The 22,246-nt window shown below is 42.6% G+C and overlaps 1 protein-coding gene across 1 annotated transcript in view; it reads left to right on the top strand.

Annotated features, from left to right (window-relative positions):
- Positions 1-22,246, top strand: part of SEZ6L2 (seizure related 6 homolog like 2) — a 246,662-nt gene that overhangs the window by 32,893 nt on the left and 191,523 nt on the right. The window contains exons 2-3 of the mRNA XM_029606956.1: positions 15,339-15,530; positions 15,707-16,114. Coding sequence (XP_029462816.1) covers positions 15,339-15,530; positions 15,707-16,114 — 600 coding nt within the window. The remainder of the gene's footprint in view (positions 1-15,338; positions 15,531-15,706; positions 16,115-22,246) is intronic.

Below are 22,246 nucleotides of genomic sequence, written 5' to 3'. Positions count from 1 at the left end.
ACTATTATTCATTAGCTAACCTTGGATATTTTTCAAACACTCTTGAAACTTTAACACCGGAAGAGAACCATCCTTTTCATAGGGGATAAACAGCTGATATCATCAGCATAGATGAAATACAAAGCCCCCAGTGACTTGAGCAAAGCCGTCAATGGATGCAAATAAATATGAAATAGAACAGAAGGCAGCATGGACCCCTGCGGCATGCCTGACTTCAAACTTCTGCATGTTGAGGAAGCATTTCCCAGGTGTACATTCTGTCTTTTGTCCTATAAAAATTAAACAAAACATCCAAGACCACTCCATATATGCTAGTACTACGCAACTGAAAAATCAACAAATCACATTTGATGGTATCAAATGCAATTGAAATGTCCAGCTGCACTAAATACCATGTTCTAAATTATAATACAAGGAGTCAAGCAACAGCAATAACAATAATTCGGTACCATGGGCCTTTCTATACCCAAACTGATAGTCATCTACCATCAATTTCTCCTCCCAGAATTCATCTAGCTGTTACAGAACACATTTCTCCAATACTTTATCTAGAAAAAGGAGATGGAACCAGCCACTAATTGGACAATTCCACCAAAGATCTTTCTAATCTGGCCTAACAGAGGTCCAATCTAATTGAGCATAGCTTCTTCCACTAATTATTTATTAACGACTGCCTGAATAATTCCAAAACAAACAGTTTTCAAATTCTTTACTACAAAAAAAGGAAAAGGCTCAAACTAGGAATAAGAACATTTCAGTTGTCCAATAACTGAATCCATTTCTTGCAGAAAGTAGGCCATTTCTCAGCCAGCAGAACTGAAGATTCAATTGAAACTTTATTAAGAGCAGGAGCAAGCTGTGTCTGAATATTATTTTATTCTCAAAAAAATCTTCAAATTTATCACAGTTTGGCTGATTTGGATCAGATACTTTTGGTTTGGACAATAAGCTCCTGACAATAGAAAAAAGCTTCAATGGACGATTAACGGAGCCTTCTAATTTATTACCAGTATAGTCATGCTTGGCTCTAAGGCACTTAGTTCTGTATTCCCTTAATCATGTAACATAGAGCTCTTTCGAACTTTCATCATGATGTTCTCTCCATTTTTGCCCTGATTGCCTGTGCAACTACTGCTGCACTATCAATTCATGGGAAAACCAAGGTACCTGTCTACATGAACACCTAACAGAAACCTCTCTTATAGGTGTTACCTTATCATAGGCTTCAGATAAGCTAGCATGCCATTTACTAGTTGTCTTCACACACAGCCCCTCCCAATCCCCATTATTTACTTCCATATCCCAATGATGAGCAAACTACTCAACCTCAACATATGGTCTAATTTTCTTTTTCCCCCCAATAGTTATAAGATTACATTCAAAAACACTTTCCAGATTGAATAAAATAAGGGCATGATTTGACCATATCACCTCAAGAACACAAAGTTTAGAAACATACTGTACCCATTCCTTATGACAGAGCAACAAATCTAACATATTCTCTGCCTTATACGTTGGCATATATATCAGTTGTAAAAAATTGCAGTCATTACAAATAAAAATTCCTTGTCATAAATAGAACTGACATCATCAGTATGATTATTAAAATCCCCAAATATTAATAACTTTGTAAATCTAAAATGCAAGGAGACTAAAAGATCTGCAAGCTGATCTATCTCTCCATTTGTGTTTCCTGGTGGCTGATATATTACACACATAGTCCAATCAGCAACTCTATAAGAATAGGTTTTTGTTATGAATTGGCTCCTGAGGAAGGGAGGAGTTAGCAAACTGTTATGATCTACTCCTCAAGAAGGGAGGAGTTAGCAATCTGTAATGAATCTGCTCCTGTGGAAGGAGGAGTTAGCAATATGATATGCTCAGCTCCTGTAGAGGGAATAGTAAACAATCTGTTAGGGTTTAGACTGTGGAGTAGCAATCTGTTATGAATCTGTTGCTGAAGACTCCTGATGGAGAAGGAGTAGCAATCTGTTACCAGCGGAGTGCTTGGAGAGGGCACTCAGCTGTAGAGGAATGTAGATAGGTGGATCCTTGGGCCGATGGCAGATGACTGCGCCCCCAGGAGGATATCCTGAGAGGGACACCAGCTAGGCTTGGGTACAGAGACAGACACAGATAATTCTTTTATTAGACAGGTTAGTAGAACCACCAGAGGTGGCAGTAGTGAGCTGATATGCCCGGCAGGGCTGAAGTCCCTCAGATACTAGAGATGTGAATCGTGTCCTCGATCATCTTAACGATCGATTTCGGCTGGGAGGGGGAGGGAATCGTATTGTTGCCGTTTGGGTGTGTAAACTATCGTGAAAATCGTTAAAATCGTGAGCCGACACACTAAAACCCCCTAAAATCCACCCCCGACCCTTTAAATTAAATCCCCCACCCTCCCGAACCCCCCCAAATGCTTTAAATTACCTGGGGATCCAGCGGTGGTCCAGAACGGCGGCGGTCCGGAACGGCCCCCTCAATTGAATCCTGTTGTCTTCAGCCGGCGCCATTTTGCAAAATGGCCGCCGCAAAATGGCGGCGGCCATAGACAAAAACAATTCGACGCAGGAGGTCGTTCCGGACCCCCGCTGGACTTTTGGCAAGTCTTGTGGGGGTCAGGAGGCCCCCCCAAGCTGGCCAAAAGTTTCTGGGAGTCCAGCGGGGTTCAGGAAGCGATTTCTTGCCGCGAATCGTTTTCCGTACGGAAAATGGCGCCGGCAGGAGATCGACTGCAGGTCATTCAGCGGCGGTCCAGAACCCCCGCTGAACGACCTCCTGCAGTCGATCTCCTGCCGGCGCCATTTTCCGTACGGAAAACGATTCGCGGCAAGAAATCGCTTCCTGAACCCCGCTGGACTCCCAGAAACTTTTGGCCAGCTTGGGGGGGCCTCCTGACCCCCACAAGACTTGCCAAAAGTCCAGCGGGGGTCCGGAACGACCTCCTGCATCGAATTGTTTTTGTCTATGGCCGCTGCCATTTTGCGGCGGCCATTTTGCAAAATGGCGCCGGCTGAAGACAACAGGATTCAATTGAGGGGGCCGTTCCGGACCGCCACTGTTCTGGACCACCGCTGGATCCCCAGGTAATTTAAAGCATTTGGGGGGGGGTTCGGGAGGGTGGGGGATTTAATTTAAAGGGTCGGGGGTGGGTTTTAGGGGGTTTTAGTGTGCCGGTTTTCCTGCCCTCCCCCTTCCCCCGATTTACGATTTTTTAACGATAAATCGGGGGAATTGGTATTGTATCGTGGCCCTAACGATTTTTGACGATTTAAAATATATCGGACGATATTTTAAATCGTCAAAAAACGATTCACATCCCTATCAGATACTGGAACAGCGATCCCAGGGTTGAGCTGTAGAGAAACAATAGTGAGTAGACAGGGTATGCTGTGTTCATAACCAGAACTGGATGACAAAACTCACATAAGGTCTTTAGGAAGCTCAGTACCTGGAAAGGGTTAGGCCCTCGAGGAGCGAGTACCTGGTTCCAGGGAAAGGGGGGGGGGTTCGGGAGGGTGGGGTAAATGTCTTACAATGTTCATTGTAAGACATTTACTTGTCATTGTTATTGTTGAGAATGTAAACCGAATTGATCAATAATTCTGTTATTGGAAAGTCGGTATAGAAAAATGCTAAATAAATAAAAAATAAATAAAGCTCTGAGAGAGCAATGGTAACTCACAAATGTCTGTATCTGCGATAGCTTCCAGACAGTAGAGAATCTTCAGAGTGTTCAGGAACATGGGCCCTCGAGGAGCGAGTACCGGTTCCTATCTGCAATCTGAAATAAAGAAAAGAGAGTGAGGCCCCCGAGGAGCGGGTACCCCTGGTAAGTCCGAGGAGACAGATTAGCTTGGGAATAAAACCAAAGCAATCCCCTTGCTAACTCGATTCATTAGCGAATACTGCGACCTTTTATATTGGAAACGGATGACGTCATCTCAGGGGGATGCCCCTGAGGTTCGCGCCCTTGCTGGTACATCAATTGGAGCGCGTGCATGCACACGCCCTACATCATCAGGAACATGACAGATCCACAGCATCGTGCTGGTGCAGGGATGCTGGAGGGAGAAGGGAAGAAGACGCTGCGGCTGCTAACCGTCCATCAGGGTCGCCACAGAGGTAAAGAGGGCGGAGTGAGGGCGTCGAGCAGCGACATATGCAACAGTTTTATAGGAGGAAAAGCTTAAAAATCAATCCTATATACTGAAAGTTTATTTTTATAAATAATGAATATCCTCCTTCCACATTTTACAGGATAAGCTTGTTGTAATCAAGCATACGCCTTTGGACAAATCTAATTTAACAAAAGCCCCTCAAAGTCATGCTGCCATGATTCTGTAATCAACAAAAGACCTAATTTGTATTGATTAATAATATTAGACAAATAATTCTTTTTATGCTTTACAGATCTAGACTTCAGATAACTAATCTGCAATTCCCATTCAAAACATTTTTGGGGTTTACTATACCAATTAACATGTTGCTTCCTTAAAGGCAGCAATACCTTATCAACGTTAACTCTACCCCTTCTGGAGGCAAGACCCCATATCTGCCCTGAAAACAGAATGGCACTCGCCGTAAAGATTACTTGTCTAAGGAGAGTAAGGAAATTCACCACTATTGTTCCAAGCTTCATCTAAATTAAAACTGCAAAATAAGAGCTATAACTCAATGCTCGAAGATCAATTTAAAACCACACTTACAGATATAAATGCCCAAGTCTAGTGTCCAGTGTCCTACAAAAGGGCCCACAATGGGGTGGGCCCTTAGGTGAAGACCCACCAGGCAGTGATCTGCCTAAAGTGCCACCCCTTTTTGTAGGCCCCACTGATGCCGATGGATGACATCAGTAGGGCAAGCGTGGGCTCCTCCTGTTTCAGCAGATCAGGCTGCAGATAAAGTGCGTTGTGCTGAGGTAGAAAACAGATGCAATGACAGTCAAACAGAGAGTAGTTCTGAGTAGTGCATATGGTTCTAAAGTACATAGGTCAAGAATGGCCAATTCTGGTCCTTGAGAGCCACAAACAGGCCAGGTTTTCAGGATATCCACAATGAATATACATGAGATAGATTTGCATGCCATGGAGGCAGTGCACGCAAATCTATCTCATGCATATTCATTGTGGATATCCTGAAAATCTGGCCTGTTTGTGGTTCTTGAGGACTGGAGTAGGCCACCCCAACATAGTCACTTCTACTATGTAAACTCTGTAGCTTATTTTCAACGGGAAAAGCCCCAGATGAGATGATAATTGGCACACTTCCTTTCCTAGGTGAGGCACTTGCAGCAAGATAAAACTTGGGAAAGAATTCTCTCATAGTCCTGTAGGCCGGGTGTGCATGCTGATATTGTAAAGCTTTGTGCCTTCTGCTGTGAGTGCCAACTCAGCAGCCAAAAGTTCACACCTCTGATACCACTATGTATAGTTCAAACTCCATTTGAGAGAGTGAGGTTTGACCTAATGGACTCCTACAACCCTATACTAATGGTTACAAATCTGTCTTTCTGACTATGGCACCAGGTTTGGATAAGTTCCTGGAGGAGAAGTCCATAAACTGCCTTTAATCAATAGGGAATAGCCACTGCTTGTTGCCGGCATTAGTAGCATGAGATCTATTTAACGTTTGGGTGCTTGTGACTTGGATTGGCCACTGTTGGAAACAGGATACCGGGCTTGATGGACCCTTGGTCTGAACCATATGGCAAGCCTTATGTTCAGGTATCTGTAAGCTTTTCCCTCTTATTCTGTTTTTGCCAATCAGGTGACCAGTAAAGTTCTTGAACATTTTCTTAAGTGAGGCTTCTATAAGAAATCTTCACTGACTGTAATAAAGAGGGCAATTTTCAAAACCATTGAAGTAGGTAAATACTGATTTACCCAGGTCAATTGACCCGCCTGAAAATCACCCTCCTCAGAGCAGCTTAAATGCATATGTGGGATTCACAATACACTTACATTTAGTCATTAAAAAGGCTTGTGTGATGCCCTTGGAGTGGTCTAAGACAGGAGAAGGTCGGAGAACAGATCCGGCTGGAGTCTGTTCTGCTTTTCAACAGTTTAATTACAAAAAGTTCAGCAAGACAGAATCAAAATGGCTGCTTACCTCAGCAGACTGACAATGCAAGAACAGCTTTTCCAAAAGAGCACAGCACTTCATTACAGCTTCCTTCTTCTCCCTGGGGCCTATCTAACTCTCTCAGGGCCTCACCTTTGTATCCCTTACCTCAGGGAAATGCCCCCACCCGAGGATCCCTTTCCTGTCTGTCTTAAGGTGGACCGGGCCAGATAGCTGGAGCCAGTCCGTTAAGGCAGTCTGAGGCTCTCTGTCATATACTCTATCAATGGGTGTTACTTTGGGCATGGTTAGGTCGGGTTCAGTGCTGGTGCGAGTCTAGGCAAATCTTGAGTTATTCCACCCCACCCTCCATCTATCTATTGGTGGCAGCTCCAGGACAGCGCTCTCTCCTACTCACAGCAGTGGTTTCAGGACCACATCCCCACGCCTGCAGTATTGGCTCTGATACAGTCCCATCTAGACCTCACACTGGTGGAAGTTTGCCGTTCCCAAAATCTTGGCGCTCTAGGTGACTACCTATTTGCTTAATGGAAGCACCAGCCCAGATCAGGGCAACAAAACTGCAAGCAAACTCAGCACTTTCAAAGTACATGCACTATTTTGCTGCCCACACAAATAGCAAACGTCAAGTACGCAGACAATCTTAATGTGCGTACTTTATGCCAGCTGATTTTCAAACTATATTATGTCATCTCTTAGCTGGGTTAGGCATAAGATCTATGCAGATGATGTTCAATTTTCCATACCTTACAGTGGTTCTTGGTCCAAAACTTTATCAGTCATTAGTCTTTGCATTAATTCCATTAACACCTGGCTATATTATAATCTTTAAGATCATGAGAGGTCTTGAACGAGTAGATGTGACTCGGTTATTTATACTTTCGAATAACAGAAGGACTAGGGGGCATTCCATGAAGTTAGCAAGTAGCACATTTAAGACTAATCGGAGAAAATTCTTTTTCACTCGACGCACAATAAAGCTCTGGAACTTGTTGCCAGAGGATGTGGTTAGTGCAGTTAGTGTAGCTGGGTTCAAAAAAAGTTTGGATAAGTTCTTGGAGGAGAAGTCCATTAACGGCTATTAATCAAGTTTACGTAGGGAATAGCCACTGCTATTAATTGCATCAGTAGCATGGGATCTTCTTAGTGTTTGGGTAATTGCCAGGTTCTTGTGGCCTGGTTCGGCCTCTGTTCGAAACAGGATGCTGGGCTTGATGGACCCTTGGTCTGACCCAGCATGGCAATTTCTTATGTTCTTATGTAATCCTTCTGAAACAGAAATCTTATATCTATCCACTACTCCTCATTCTCAGTGTCACCCACCAACTAATTTAACCTTTGGCAGTTTTTCCATCCCTATAATAACTAAAGTTTGCAACCTTGTTGTCACTTTGGATTCAGAACTATCCAGGTCCCAAAATATTTCTTCAGTGGTAAAAACCTCATTTTACAAGATCCATCTGTTGAAGCATTTAAAACCTCTGTTATACCCTAACAACTTTCAAACAGTTTTACAAACCCTGATTCTTACAGGGTTAGATTACTGCAATGCATTATACCTAGGGCTTCCGGACATTGCTTTACGTCCTTTACAACTGGTACAGAATGCTGCTGATCACATTCTTGCAAACACAAAATATTGAGATCACATTACTCCTGTCTTCCGTTCGCTGCACTGGCTCCCTGTTTCATTTTGAATACAAAATAAAATTCTATCTATTATTCATAAGCTCATGTACAAGAAATCTGCTATTTGGTTATGTTCTTCTTTATGCCTGTACCAACCCACATGTCATCTCCGCTCTATGAACAAAAGCCTCCTCAAGGTTCCCTCTGTCAAAATGGCCACCTTCTCGGTCACTGTCCCATTCTCTGAAATTCCATCCCTGATTCCCTCAGACAATTAACAAATATTAAAGAGTTTAAGAAAGGTTTAAAAACCTACTTATGCACCATTGCATTTAAACAGTCCACAAGGATTTGAGTCCTAATAGTTTCCACCTAGAGGCATGTCCTATTTTTGTTCTACTGTTTGGTTTTGCTTTTATTAATTTTTTATGACCTGTTCAGTTTTATTTTATTTTGTGTGTATGTCTTTATCATGAATGTATATTTTTGTAAACCGCTTCGATCTACCTTTCATTGTAGAAGCATTATATAAAAGACTTTAAATAAATAAATACATAAATAAATGAATACTTACTGTACTTCTTCCTGGTCCTTTTCTGTTCAGCACCCCTTAAAACCACAGAGATCAATATTCAGTGCACTTAGCCAGGTTAGTTTGGACTTATGCGCCCTAGTGACACAGTTTGAATATTCAACCGTATTCAGGGGTCGCTACTTAACCGGCTATTTATCCAGCTAAATAATTATCTGGCTTACTGGTGGGTGGGATGGGGGCCTGGCTACTTATCTGGTTAACCTAGCTGAATAAGTGCTGATATTCAACAAGTTATTCCTGCTCTAGCCAGATAAACTTATCCAACTTACTTTTAAATAGCTGGGTATATTCAGCAGCAGCTAAATTATCTGGATAAGTTTATCCAGTATACCTTTCTCATTCAGATAGTGGCTGAATATCTACCTCTTGATGTTTTTATTCCTATAAAGATTATAAAACTAAAACTGTACAGATTTTCAGATGCTACAATAATCAGTAAGCAAGTACAGGTGGTAGGTCATCATCAAAGAGACAAAATCAAGGGGGATTGCCCCTTTTCAGAGTTTATTTGGTTGCAGCTGGGGGAGCCAGGAACTCTGTTTTGTTGGAGTCAGTAAAAGAGTTTTTTAGGTTGCTTCTTAGTTGTAGGAATATGAAAGTGAAGGCAGGGATTGTGATTTTGCTAAATTAAAGTTATTCTACATTTACTTTTACATTTATTGCATTTCTTAATCGCTCAACACGATAACGGCCTGAGCGATGAACAATAACACATACATAATAAATAACATAATATTATTAAAAGAAAGTAACACAATAATACATAATTCAAATATAAATAAACTAAAATTTAACAGCTAAAAAAATACAGATAAAAATAACATAGCATAAAAATAAATGAAACTAAAACACAATATAAACTACGAAAAATAACATAGTTTAAATAAATATGTTTTTATAGATTTCCTAAAATCCTTGAGCGATTCTGATTGTCTCAGATCCAAAAAAAGAGTATTCCAAAATGTCGGTCCAGCTACCAAGAAAGCGCATTCTCTGGTAATATGTAGTCGAGCTACTTTGGGAGATGGAACTTCAAGAAGGTCATGATGGGGTGATCTTAAGGCTCTGGTGGGCTGATAAAATTTAAGCAATGAGTTAGCCCAGTGAGAGAAATCACATTTAAAAGCTTAAAAATTAGCATAGCAATTTTGTATTTAACTCTTTCTTGTATTGATAGCCAGTGAAGCTCAATAAGAACAAGTGTAATATATTCTGATCTTTTCAATCCAGTGAGCAAGTGGGCAGCAGAGTAACTGTAAGGGATGTATAGAGATGTATGGAAGGCCTTGATAAAGACTGTTGCAGTAGTCAATTATGGGGAAAATAGATGCCTGAAGAACGGTACACAAATCATAGTCAAAAATGACTTTTTTTTAGACCAGCAAGAACACGTAATCTATAGAAGCCATGTGAGATAACTTGCTTAATCTGATCACGAAATGATAAAGTCTCATCTAAAATGAATCCAAGATTCTTGATATTCTTTTGAATCATGAAGGAAATTTTGTAAATCGATATGGTCTTTTCATCAAAAACTGAAAATGGGCTGTGGATCGCAAGAAATTCAGTCTTCGTCATGTTTAATGAAAGCTTATTATGATGAGGCCATTTCTGAAGGGTAGAAAAACAGATGTTCATAATTTCTAAAGTCTCATCCCAAATGTAGCAACTTTGGATCACAAACTGGATGTCAGCTGCATAGATTTTATAGCAGTCAGTTAATAAAGTGAGGATTTTACAAAAAGGGGCAGTTCCTGAAATTCCATATTCTTGTAGCCGATACAACAAGATATCATGATCAAGAGTATCAAATGCAGAAGATATAACTAAAGAAACCAAAATATATTTATGACCAGAATCAATTCCCCTACATAGGAAATCTGTAAGAGATAGGAGTAAGATTTCTGTACTGAGGTTACGGCGAAAACTGTACTGGTGTGGATCAAGGATGTCATGGTTCTCAAGATGCTTGGTAAGTTGTGAAAGAACAGATGATTCAAGAAGTTTAGCAAAAAAGGATGGGGAGGATTTTGGACGATAGTTACTAGGGTCAGTGGAGTCAAGTGTGCTCTTTTTTAAGAGAGGATAGAAAATTGCTTTTTTAAGTGAAGATGGGATAGAGCCTTCATTCAAGGAAAGATTAATGAGATTTGCAAAAGTAGGGGATAGAAGATTCCTTGAACCCTTGAACAAAGAAATGGAGCAAAGAGTTTGAGGACATAAAGTATCATTCATGTTAGATATGAGGGTGTCAACTTCGGTAGAAAAGATAGGTTCAAATTTGTTCCAACTGAATGAAACAGCCAAAGGAGAGCTATGAAACCAATTGGTTACTGAAGAAAATGAAAGACGGAGATTCTCAATTTTGAGATTGAGGTGAGTTGAAAAAGATTCAGCATTAAAGGAATTGGGAAGGGCAGAGGTGAAAGAGATAGGATTTGTTAATATTTTAGCAACGTTGAAAAGAATTTTTGGATTATATCCGACCGCAAATTTTCTTTGAAAAATGTTCTTTCATAGCATGGTTGGTTAAAGCCTGGAATTCAGCAAGATGGATAGGAAAAGATTGAACTAATTCAGATGAGGGATTTTTCTTCCAGGCACATTCAGCTTTCCTTAAGGAGGAGCGGGTGTCTTTAATATAGGGTAAATAAAGCCAGGGAGCCTTATAGGGTTTTGATGGAGCAGTAGGCTTAAGAGGAGCAATTTGTTTGAGAACATCTTGTAAAATAGAGTCCCATTGAGAAAATCCTGCATCGAAGTTGTCAAAAACAGTGGATGAGAGGAGTGGTGAAATAGAGTAATGGAAAAGAGTAAAATCAATTAGACCACAGTGAAGTTGTAAAGAAGCTGAAAATGTAGTAGAAGAGTCATCTCTCTTGATAGATAATGATGGTCTGACTATGGGACAGAAAATGAACTAAAGATTGCAGACAGGGAGAAGAGATGGAACTATTCAAAAAAATGAGGTCAAGAATATGACCAAGCCTATGGGTAGCATTGGACAATTTGCATCCAGCCAAGAGACTGAAGGATATGTAAGAATAAAGCACATTGATTGGAATGAGGAATGGCGTCAACATGTAAGCTGAAGTCCTCAAAGATGACCATCTTATTAAGATCGGCTTTAGAAAGAAGTAGGGATTCAAATAAGGATGACAAATCAGCAGAAAGTAGTTTTGCTTGAGCATAAATTAAACATAGAGAAATCTTTAAGAGAAACAATTAACATTTCAAGGGACCCATTTTGTTTAAAAGACTCTGATTTGACCTGCCAAGAATCCTTGTAAAAAAGCAGTAAACCATCACCACGTCTTTTACATCTAGGTTGTGAAATATATAAATAGCCTGGAAGGCATATTTGATTCAAAGTGAAAAACTCAGTCTAAAAGCCAAGATTCAGTGAAACAGATGAAATCAATGTTTTCATTAGATATAAAATCATGCAGTATATGCGATTTACTTCTCATTTACTGAGCATTGATTAAAGCAATTGAAACCTCATGAGGAGAACTAGAAAGCATAGAATTAACATGAGAAATTTCAGTTAGGAAGCAAGGCCTAGCAGAGTGTTTAGACACAACATGAAATACAAGATCCCCATATTTGCCCTGACCTGTAATAACTGGAATGTTAAAGGTGGAATCAGTAGAAATGTCCAAACTTACATAGTCCTTGGCAGCACTCAGAGCTAACGAAGGAGTGAACAAAGGAGCTCCTTTGTCACGCTCCTTCATTCGCATGACAGAGCCTGTGCACCTCTGGTGCGAGGTGCCTCTGGCATTGCTCCTCGGCTCTTCACCCCCCCGGTATGGTGACATCATCGGGGGGCATGATATCATGCCATCGCTGGTTGGGGAGCCAGAGGAGCAGAGTCAGAGCAGGCAGAATGGGGCCCAGTAGAGCCAGAGATGACATCAGGGCTCAAGGAGCCAGGAACCTGGTGTGGCGTTGCTCCTTGGCTCTTCACCCCCCAGTATCGTGACATCATCAGGGGACGACTTTGTTCCATCGCTGGTTGGGGAGCCAGAGGAGCAGAGTCAGAGCAGGCAGAACGGGGCCTGGTAGAAGCAGAGATGACAGTAGGGCTGAGGGAGCTGGGAACCCGACAGTCCAGAATGGCCGCACTTCCTGGTGTGGTGTTGCTCCTTGGCTCTTCACCCCCCGAGTATGGTAATGTAATCAGGGGGTGGGACTTCAAGCCATCGCTGTTTGGGTTGCTGGAGGAGCAGAGTCAGAGCAGGCAGAACGGGGTCCGGTAGAGCAGGAGATGACAACAGTCCAGAATGGCTGCACTTCCTGATGTGGCATTGCTCCTCGGCTCTTCACCGCCTGGTATGGTGACATCATCGGGGGTGGGGGGGGGGATTCGTAAATGTAATGCAATTGTAAATGTATTGTATTTTGAGATGATTTATTATATTTTGTAGCTCTCCCCATTATTTCTCTAGTGAATGGGGATTGGGGTTGAGATATGTATTATGTATTATATTATGTATTTTTATGCTGATGTTTGTTGTATTTTTTTGATTTTGTAAACCTTTCTGGGTCATTTTTTCAAGTAGGATAGTCTTTAAATGTAAATGTAAATGATGTCTTTATGATCCACAGTAACATAGTAATGAGGGCAGATAAAGACCAAACAGTCTATCCAGTCTGCCTAGCAAGTTGCTTTTGGTAGTAACTGCCGCTCGCATGCCTACAGTACCTGCATGTAATCTGCTTTGAAGTGCCTGAAAAGTGGAATATAAATCAAATAAAAAAAAGTAGTAACTGCCATTCCATGCAGGTACTCCATGCTTTCTGTTAAAGGTGGTAAAGCTTGCCACACTGTGCAGGTTACCCCTTTGCCTTCTGTTAAGGGTAGTAACTGCCGCATTGTACAGGTTACCCCTATGCCTTCTATTAAGGGTAGTAACTGATGCTCCATGTAGGTTACCCCTTTGCCTTGTGTTAAGGGTAGTAATTGATGCTCCATGTAGGTTACCCCTTTGCCTTGTGTTAAGGGTAGTAACTGATGCTCCATGCAGGTTACCTCCTTGCCCTCTGTTAAGGATAGTATACTAATTGCCACTCTGTGTAGGTTACCCCTTGGCTTCTGTTAAGGGGGAAAATACTACCCTTAAAAGAAAGCTTGGGGGTGGCCTGCATGGAACAGAATTTGCTAGTACCCTTAACAGAAGGATATGGATATTTTTATTGTACCCCACCCTAACCCTTGGAAAGGTGGGTAAGAAATCATTTAAATAAATAGGCATATATATGAAGATGGGATTGACAGAAGACTGAGGTTCTTCATCAACGATCTTTCAATGAGCTGTCCCCAGTTCTGGCAATTCAGGTTCATGGTGTGATTCTGGTGAACAATGAAGATTTCCTCAGAAGAAGACTGACATCAATGAAGAAATCCAACATCGCTTCAAATGTGCAAGTACATTCAGTTTTCTGAGGAAATGGGTGCTCAATGACTGCAAGATCAAATCTGAAACCAAGCTCATGATGTACCTAGTAGTTGTGACCCCGCTCTGATATACAGAGCATGTTGGAGTATTGCTGTCAGCATTTCCTGAGAAAGATCCTCCAGATCCAGTCAGAAGACAGATGCACCAATATTAGCATCCTTTCACAAGCAAACACCATGAACACTGAGGTGATGATCTTCTGATATCAACTTCACTGGCACAGTCATGTCTTCCAGATGTCTGACTCCAGATTCCCAAAGCAAGTTTATTTTCATATTTCAGTCAAAGTGTAAACTCAGGAGAAGGGCAGAGAAAGGGCTTCAATGTCATTTTCAAGCCCAGCATGAAGAAACACAGCACCTCCACCAATTTGTGGGAGATTGTTACCCAAGACCACCCCAGATGTAGGAAGATACTACAACAAGGATTGCAACACTTAAAACCCTATGGTGGCAATATTAGGAGTTGGAAAACCGGGAGTGGAAGAAATAATGTGCAATGAATTGAATCAACAATCCAGGACCACCCTCCTAAAAACAAATGCCCTAGTTGTGACAGTCTGTCGATCACAGATTAGATTCAGCAGCGACCTGTGGAGCCACAGATAGGGCAATCATGGGGAACTGTCATCCTCAAATGCAAGGGATTTCCGATGAGGTTTATTGATCAAGTGTTTATGTAATTAGGTGCTGCGGTTTTGGTTGGGTGGTAACTGACTTTGCATTTGCAGCTGTTGAGGCTGCAAAGCAACTAGTTGGGTTAGGAGTTACTCCATTATGACCACTAAGTCCTGTTGATTTACAAGTTGCATGCAAATCCCACTTCTAACACAATACGCTGGAGTCAGGAAGGGAGCGAAGAGCATTCAGTCAGTCTTTGAAAGCATATGAAAATTATTTACAGTGCATGCCCAAAAGAAAAAGGCTTACTTGCTACAGGTACCCTAAACACAACAAAAACAAAGTGACTAAAATCTACAGGTCCAAGAAAGAGCAGCAGAGCAGGAGCTCGTGAGGATCAGTGGTGGTAACTCTATAGGTTTCCTCCCTTCTAGGTTCTCAGAAAGATTTTTTATGCACATATTTCAAAATGACATTGAAGAAACTTCATCCCAGATGAAGGTTTTTAGCACAGCCTTCCTATGATTTAACTGAGTGGAGGCTCTGCAGCTTCAATAATTTAAAAAAAACCTGGCCTGGATAAGCAGATTGCAGCAGACAGTTGAAATCCAGTTCTGGATCAAACTTTTGTGATGCATGCCTTAAAGGCCATGGGAACAAGTCTAGCCCCACTGTTAAATGATTTCATAATGTAAACGCCAGCCGTTTCATGCAGTACGATAGCTAAAGCTGTAGCAAAATGAAATAAAGCATGGCAATCGTGTTTCCCATATCAAGCTGGAAGTTAACAATGGCCTGGAAGGATCCATTGCTCTTTAGCCTGAGCTGAATCTTGCTAATCGTTCCTTTTGCATAGCAGGGCCGGTGACGGGAGCAGGCATTTTATCCTTAATCTGAAGAATGAAACATCATTCCTTCATTGCTACATTGTCCCATTGTCCGCAGGTTTGCCTTTGAAAGATGAGGACGGTTATGGAGTGCATTCGACCAGCAGCACAGAAGTGCCAGCCATCCCTGGAGAGAGTGCGCCAAGAGAGGAGGACCCGGAAGGGCCAGGGACCCTGGAGCCCCTGGGGGACCTGCTGCAAGGGGTGCTGCTAAAGAAGGACTACGCGGACCAGAACCGATTCTTCCCAGGTGAGAGCAGATGCCTTCCCTTACATCTCTGCCAATCGGGCATTCTGCTGCCAGTTAAATGCTCCAGTATTCCCTGAACCTGGCCGGACATCTTGCTAGCAGTTACAGAATAAATTGCCCCTTGTTGCCATGTCTCTTGTCTCATTTAAGCCTCCATGATGCCTTTTGTTTTTCAGGCACCACCACTAACCCCACTCAGGCTGTACCTGTCTACGAAAGACCCGGGGCTGCTGTTGCTGCTGCTGCGGGCGGCACTGCTATGACCAGTGTCCTTACCACGGCAGTGGTGCTACCCATGGACAGAGAGGAACCCAGCAAGAACACCTTCACTGCACCCACCTCTGACTTCCTCACCACGCCCCCTGTCACCCCTGCAGTCTCCATGGCAACACCACGATTAGAGACAAGCTTTGAGGAGGAAGGCCTGAGGCTTCGGCCTCTAGGAACCACTTCTTCTGGGGCCACAGGACCTGAGATATCCGTGGGGGCCCGTGTTGCAGCAGCGACCTTCAGCCCTGAGGGAGAGGAAGAGACTACGACCACATTAATCACCACCACCACTATCATCACAGTGCACACACCAGGTGAGTATGTGTCTCTTTATTTATGTCTGTGCATAGCTCATTCTGAATATGTACCTGCCTGCATGCAATTGTGTCTGTAAAAGTGTGCCCGTGTCATTGTGCATAAGTTTGTACATAGTTGTGTGATTGTGTATCTGCATGTTTGCGAGACTGTTTAATTGCATGTGCGTTTATGTCTGTGTGTGTATGCCAATGTCTGTCTGATGTGTATATTTTAACTGTGGTGTTACATAAAGCTAACAGAGATTGTATACATTTGGAGGGTTACAGTCACAACATGTAAAGGTCGGGATGTATTATCTGTATTGGCTTATATCTGTCCAGATAACTGCTACATGATATTACCACCGGACAGAACACATCTTGAGCTTTGCACTCCATTACCACTTTGCAGTAACAGAATGTAAATATGGGGATTTTTAGCAGAGAAAGTGAACCGATATGATCTGGGGGAGTCACAGAGCAGTCGCACACACAGATTCAGGGGCATTGCTAGGCACTTAAAAGACTTGGGTCACTGGCCCATGGAACCCTTGAGAACATCACAATTAGCCTCCCCCTCCCCTTCCTCCCCAACTCCTCCCCGAGAATGGTCCTGTAAGAACACAGGTCACTAATTTTACTGAGACCCTGCTGGCCTTATGGGGGTAATTTAAGACATTGGCACCAACTGCTGTGGAAGATCCACTGTACTGGCCCTTCTTATAGGACCCTGGATGTGCTGCCAGTTTATTATTGGGGCTGTCATCATTCCTGTTCCAGGTGGTGAGGCACTCTTTGTTTTCACAAAATTATTTAACTCTTTACCACCTCTCTCCATTTAACAACAAATACATTTTGCATAGCACATGTAGGGGCCGATGCAATAAGCTGCGCAAAACCTGCGTGGGTAATTACGCGTGGTTTTCCATGCTGATCTTGCACGTGTATGTGATGATACATTTACTGGTCAATTTTCAAAGGCTTGCACATGCCAAAGCCGGGAGATACACGCAGGACTCGATCTGACGCTCGCCGTGCGGGTTTCAAAATCAATGTAGGTACGCACATATCTCCCAGTACGGGCATAGAAATGTTTCCCACCAAAAGGGGTGGGGAGTGGGCGTGGTCTAGGCGGGGTATGGGTGGGCTGAGACTGCACCATGAAGTTAGCACAGAAGTAGTTACACGCACAGCTGCGCGCCGGGTCTCCTACTGCGTAATTTTACTTCTTCTATAGATGGCGTGTAAGTCGGGTAACAAAATAAACAAGGCTAGTCAGCAGGGTTTTAAGGCTTGGGGCTAATAGGATAAAAGGCAAGTTGGCTGGGGGTTTTAGGATGTCCTCTCCTTTACGGGGGCAAACTGGGAGCAAACATGGAAAAAGGCCTATTGCGTCACCGTGCATACCTACTAAAATCCCCCCCCCACTTACACTTGAGATAGCATTCGTACACACATGCGCGCATCGATATAAAATCATGAGCGCATGTATGCGTGGATAGGCAATTTTATATCACACGCGCATATACATGCATACGTTATAAAATCGGCGCACCCATGTGCGCGTGCCGGCAAACGCACGCACGTGTGCACACGCGCACGGGTCTTAAATTTGACTTCTTAGCATGGAAGAAACACGCACATACCCGCGCAATAACTCGTGGCAGGTTTTGTGCGAGTGCTTGCAAATGGCAGGTAAAGGAGGCAGTGACCTGCTCACTGGCTATGCAGGGAGCCTCGCTAGTAGGGAGATTGGTTGGTGTGGTATTTTTCAAGCAGGTTTCTTAGCGCCTGTCTGGAGGCCCTTTTACTCCGTTGCTGCCATTAGCTCTCATTAGTTTTGTTGAGCTACTTTAAACTCCCTTCATTTCCTGAATAGTTTTCTGATGCCAGGTTGTGTGTCCGTGCAGCCTTTTCCTTGCTGGGAGCCCGGGGTTTGCTGATCACGATCGTTCCTACTGCTTTGGCAGCTTTCAGTCCCGGCCCCAACGATGCTGCAGCTCCAGGCGCTTTTGTCCGTAGCCCCTGGAGATCGCCGGTCCTTCCATCCCCGCTCCTGCTCTCTCCTGCCAGGGCTGATCCATGCTGAGGAGCCCCCGGTGCCCAGCATGGGAGAGGCTGTACAGGCTCACAAGCACACTAATGCGAGCAATGGAGTAAAAGAGCCGGCAGAAGATAAAACGATTTATTTTTGAATAGTAGCAACCTGAAATCATTAGAAATGATCTGCAACATTTTTTTTCAATTGCGCCTATTTTAGTGCCTGTTTTCCCGTGATTTTCTGCATCCGGGCTTTTATACAGGTACTGGCGCGTGTATTAAGTATTCCACACTTTTTTTTTCCGCATATCTCATTCGCATGCCGTCTCTTTATTACATCCCATGGAGGTGCCTGCTTTTGCCCGTGTGCTAAAAGAGGTGCGCGCAGAAAAATAGCACAAGTTTCAGCGCAGGTCTTATTACAGCTGCTACACAGAAACTTAACACTTAAATTATATTACAATCATGGGATTCTGGGCAGATTCTAAAACCTTTTACTGTATCAGTGTATTAATTTTTCTGAAAATGCTTTCTTTTGCATTGGCCTCTGTTACTTTTTCCTGATTTTCTCATCATCTCCTCCTATTTTCTTTTCCAGGCTTTCCTTTCCAAATTACAAATACATTTTCTCTCTCTTGTCTTCATCACTTCCTTCCCTTTCTTGACATCTATCTTTCCCTTTCATTTAATTTTCCTTCATTTCTCTCTTCTCTGCTTCTCCCTTACAACAGCATTGAATTCACTCTCTATCCTATCACACTTGGATCTCATCCCTCCTTCTTTATCACACCTATCCTTCATCACTCTCTATCCTATCACACTTGGATCTCAACCCTCCTTCTCTATCACTCCTGCCTTTCATCACTCTCTACCCTATCACACTTGGATCTGATCCCTCCTTCTTTATCACTCCTGTCCTTCATCACTCTCTATCATATCAAACTTGGATCTCATCCCTCCTTCTCTATCACTCCTATCCTTCATCACTCTCTATTCTATCATACTTGGATATCATCCCTCCTTCTCTGTCCCTCCTATCCTTCATCTGTCATCCTCTGGATCTTCCTTTCTCAGTACTTTATGTCCCCAATTCTTCTCTCCATCTCCCCCTAACTGCATTGCTTCCCCCATCAATCTCCTGCTATCTGGATCCCTTCTCCCCAATAGCCCCCATCCTCACACCACTCCCTATCATCTCCCATTCACTTTCTCACCCTCTCTCAACCTTTTCAATTTCTCACTTCCTCTCACATTCTCCCATCTCCTCCAGTTTGTTTCCCTCACCCTATCATCTCTGCTCTGACTCCCTCACTTCCAGTTATCCTTTTTCATGCTTCACCCCAATGCCCTCTCTCTAATCCTTTCTCCACTCCCTCACCCAATATCCTCTCTGACACTCTATCATACATAGAGTCCAACAGGATAAACATCCTGCATGAGACTAAAGCACAATTGAATCTTTATGGGTAGAAATCCCTTGTGTGTTGGGGAAGACAATAGTGATAGGAGTATACTACCGTCCACCTGGTCAAGATGGTGAGACTGTTAGTGAAATGCTAAGAGAAATTAGGGAAGCTAAAAAAATTGGTAGTGCGGTAATAATGGGAGAATTCAATTTTCCAATATTGACTGGGTAAATGTATCATTGGGACATGCTAGAGAGTTAAAGTTCCTGGATGGAATAAATTACAGCTTTATGGAGCAATTGGTTCAGGAACCGACAAGAAAGGGAGCAATTTTAGATCTAATTCTCAGTGGAGCACAGGATTTGTTGAGAGAGGTAACAGTGGTGGGGCCACTTGGCAATAGTGATCATAATGGAGCAGATTTTCGAAACGGCATGTGCGGGGTACATTTCTGTGTGCTACCCAGCATGCACAAATGTACCCCCGATTTTATAACATGTGCGCGCTGCCGGCTGCACCATCCCCCGGCACAGCCGCTGTGCCGGAGGCCTCAGTCCCGCCCCGGACCACCCCCGGACCGGTGCCACGCCCATGACCCCACCCCCTTCCCACCCCTTTTTCAAAGCCCCGGAACATACACGCGTCCCGGGGCTTGTGCGTGCTGCCGAGCCTATGCAAAATAGGCTCAGCACACACAGGAGGGTTTTTAAAGGGTTACCTGCGTATATTATGCACGCAACCCTTTGAAAATCTACCCCAAGATGATCAAATTTGAATTAATGACTGGAAGGGGGACAGTAAGCAAATTCACGGCTCTCGTGCTAAACTTTCAAAAGGGAAACTTTGATAAAATGAGAAAAATAGTTAGAAAAAAACTGAAAGGAGCAGCTACAAAGGTAAAAAGTAAGCAAGAGGTATGGTCATTGTTAAAAAATACCATCCTAAGAAGCACAGTCCAGATGTATTCCACACATTAAGAAAGATTGAAAGTAGGCAAAATGATTACCGGCATGGTTAAAAGGGGAGGTGAAAGAGCAATTTTAGCCAAAAGATCTTCATTCAAAAATTGGAAGAAGGATCCAACAATGTGGTAGGCCTGATTGACAAACTGAAGAGTAGTAAATCACCTGCACCGGATGGTATACACCCCAGGGTTCTGAAGAAACTAAAAAATGAAATTTCAGACCTATTAGTAAAAATTTGTAACCTATCATTAAAATCATCCATTGTACCTGAAGACTGAAGGGTGGCTATTGTAATCCCAATATTTAAAAAGGGCTCCAGGGGCAATCCAGAAAACTACAGACCAGTTAGCCTGACTTCAGTGCCAGGAAAAATAGTGGAAAGTGTTCTAAATATCAAAATTACAGAACATATAGAAAGACATGGTTCAATGGAACAAAGTCAACATGGCTTTACCCAAGGCAAATCTTGCCTCACAAATCTGTTTCACTTTTTTGAAGAAGTTAATAAACATGTAGATAAAGGTGAACTGGTAGATGTAGTATATTGGATTTTCAGAAGGCATTTGACAAAGTTCTTCATGAGAGGCTTCTAGGAAAAGTAAAAAGTCATGGGATAGGTGGTGATGTTCTTTCGTGGATTACAAACTGGCTAAAAGATAGGAAAGAGAGTAGGATTAAATGGACAATTTTCTCAGTGAAAGGGAGTGGGCAGTGGAGTGTCTCAGGTATCTGTATTGGGACCCATACTTTTCAATATATTTATAAATGATCTGGAAAGAAATACGGCAAGTAAGGTAATCAAATTTGTAGATGATACAAAATTGTTCAGAGTAGTTAAATCACAAACAGATTGTGATAAATTGCAGGGGAAGACCTTTTGAGACTGGAAAATTGGGCATCCAAATGGCAGATGAAATTTAATGTGGATAAGTGCAAGGTGATGCATCTGGGAAAAATAACCATTCTATAGTTACACAATGTTAGGTTCCATATTAGGAGCTACCACCCAAGAAAGAGATCTAGGCGTCATAGTGAATAACACATTGAAATCATCGGTTCAGTGTGCTGCGGCAGTCAAAAAAGCAAACAGAATGTTAGGAATTATTAGAAAGGGAATGGTGAATAAAACGGAAAATGTCATAATGCCTCTGCATCACTCCATGGCGAGCACCTTGAATACTTATGTACAATTCTGGTCGCCGCATCTCAAAAAAGATAGTTGTGATGGAGAAGTTACACAGAAGGGCGACCACAATGATAAAGGGAATGGAACAGTTCCCCTATGAGGAAAGACTAAAGAGGTTAGGACTTTTCAGCTTGAAGAAGAGACAGCAGAGGGGGGATATGTTAGAGGTGTTTAAAATCATGAGAGGTCTAGAATGGGTAAATGTGAATCAGTTATTTACTCTTTCAGATAATAGAAAGACTAGGGGGCATTCCATGAAGTTAGCATGTGGCACATTTAAAACTAATCGGAGAAAGTTCTTTTTCACTCAACGCACAATTAAACTCTGGAATTTGATGCCAGAGGATGTGGTTAGTGCAGTTAGTGTAGCTGGGTTTAAAAAAGGATTGGATAAGTTCTTGGAGGAGAAGTCCATTACCTGCTATTAATTAATTTGACTTAGAAAATGGCCACTGTTATTACTAGCAACAGTAACTTGGAATAGACTTAGTTTTTGGATACTAGCCAGGTTCTTATGGCCTGGATTGGCCACTGTTGGAAACAGGATACTGGG

The sequence above is a fragment of the Rhinatrema bivittatum genome, chromosome 6, assembly GCF_901001135.1.
Source record: "Rhinatrema bivittatum chromosome 6, aRhiBiv1.1, whole genome shotgun sequence".
Taxonomy (NCBI): domain Eukaryota; kingdom Metazoa; phylum Chordata; class Amphibia; order Gymnophiona; family Rhinatrematidae; genus Rhinatrema; species Rhinatrema bivittatum.
This window is presented reverse-complemented; position numbering and strand designations above follow the sequence as displayed.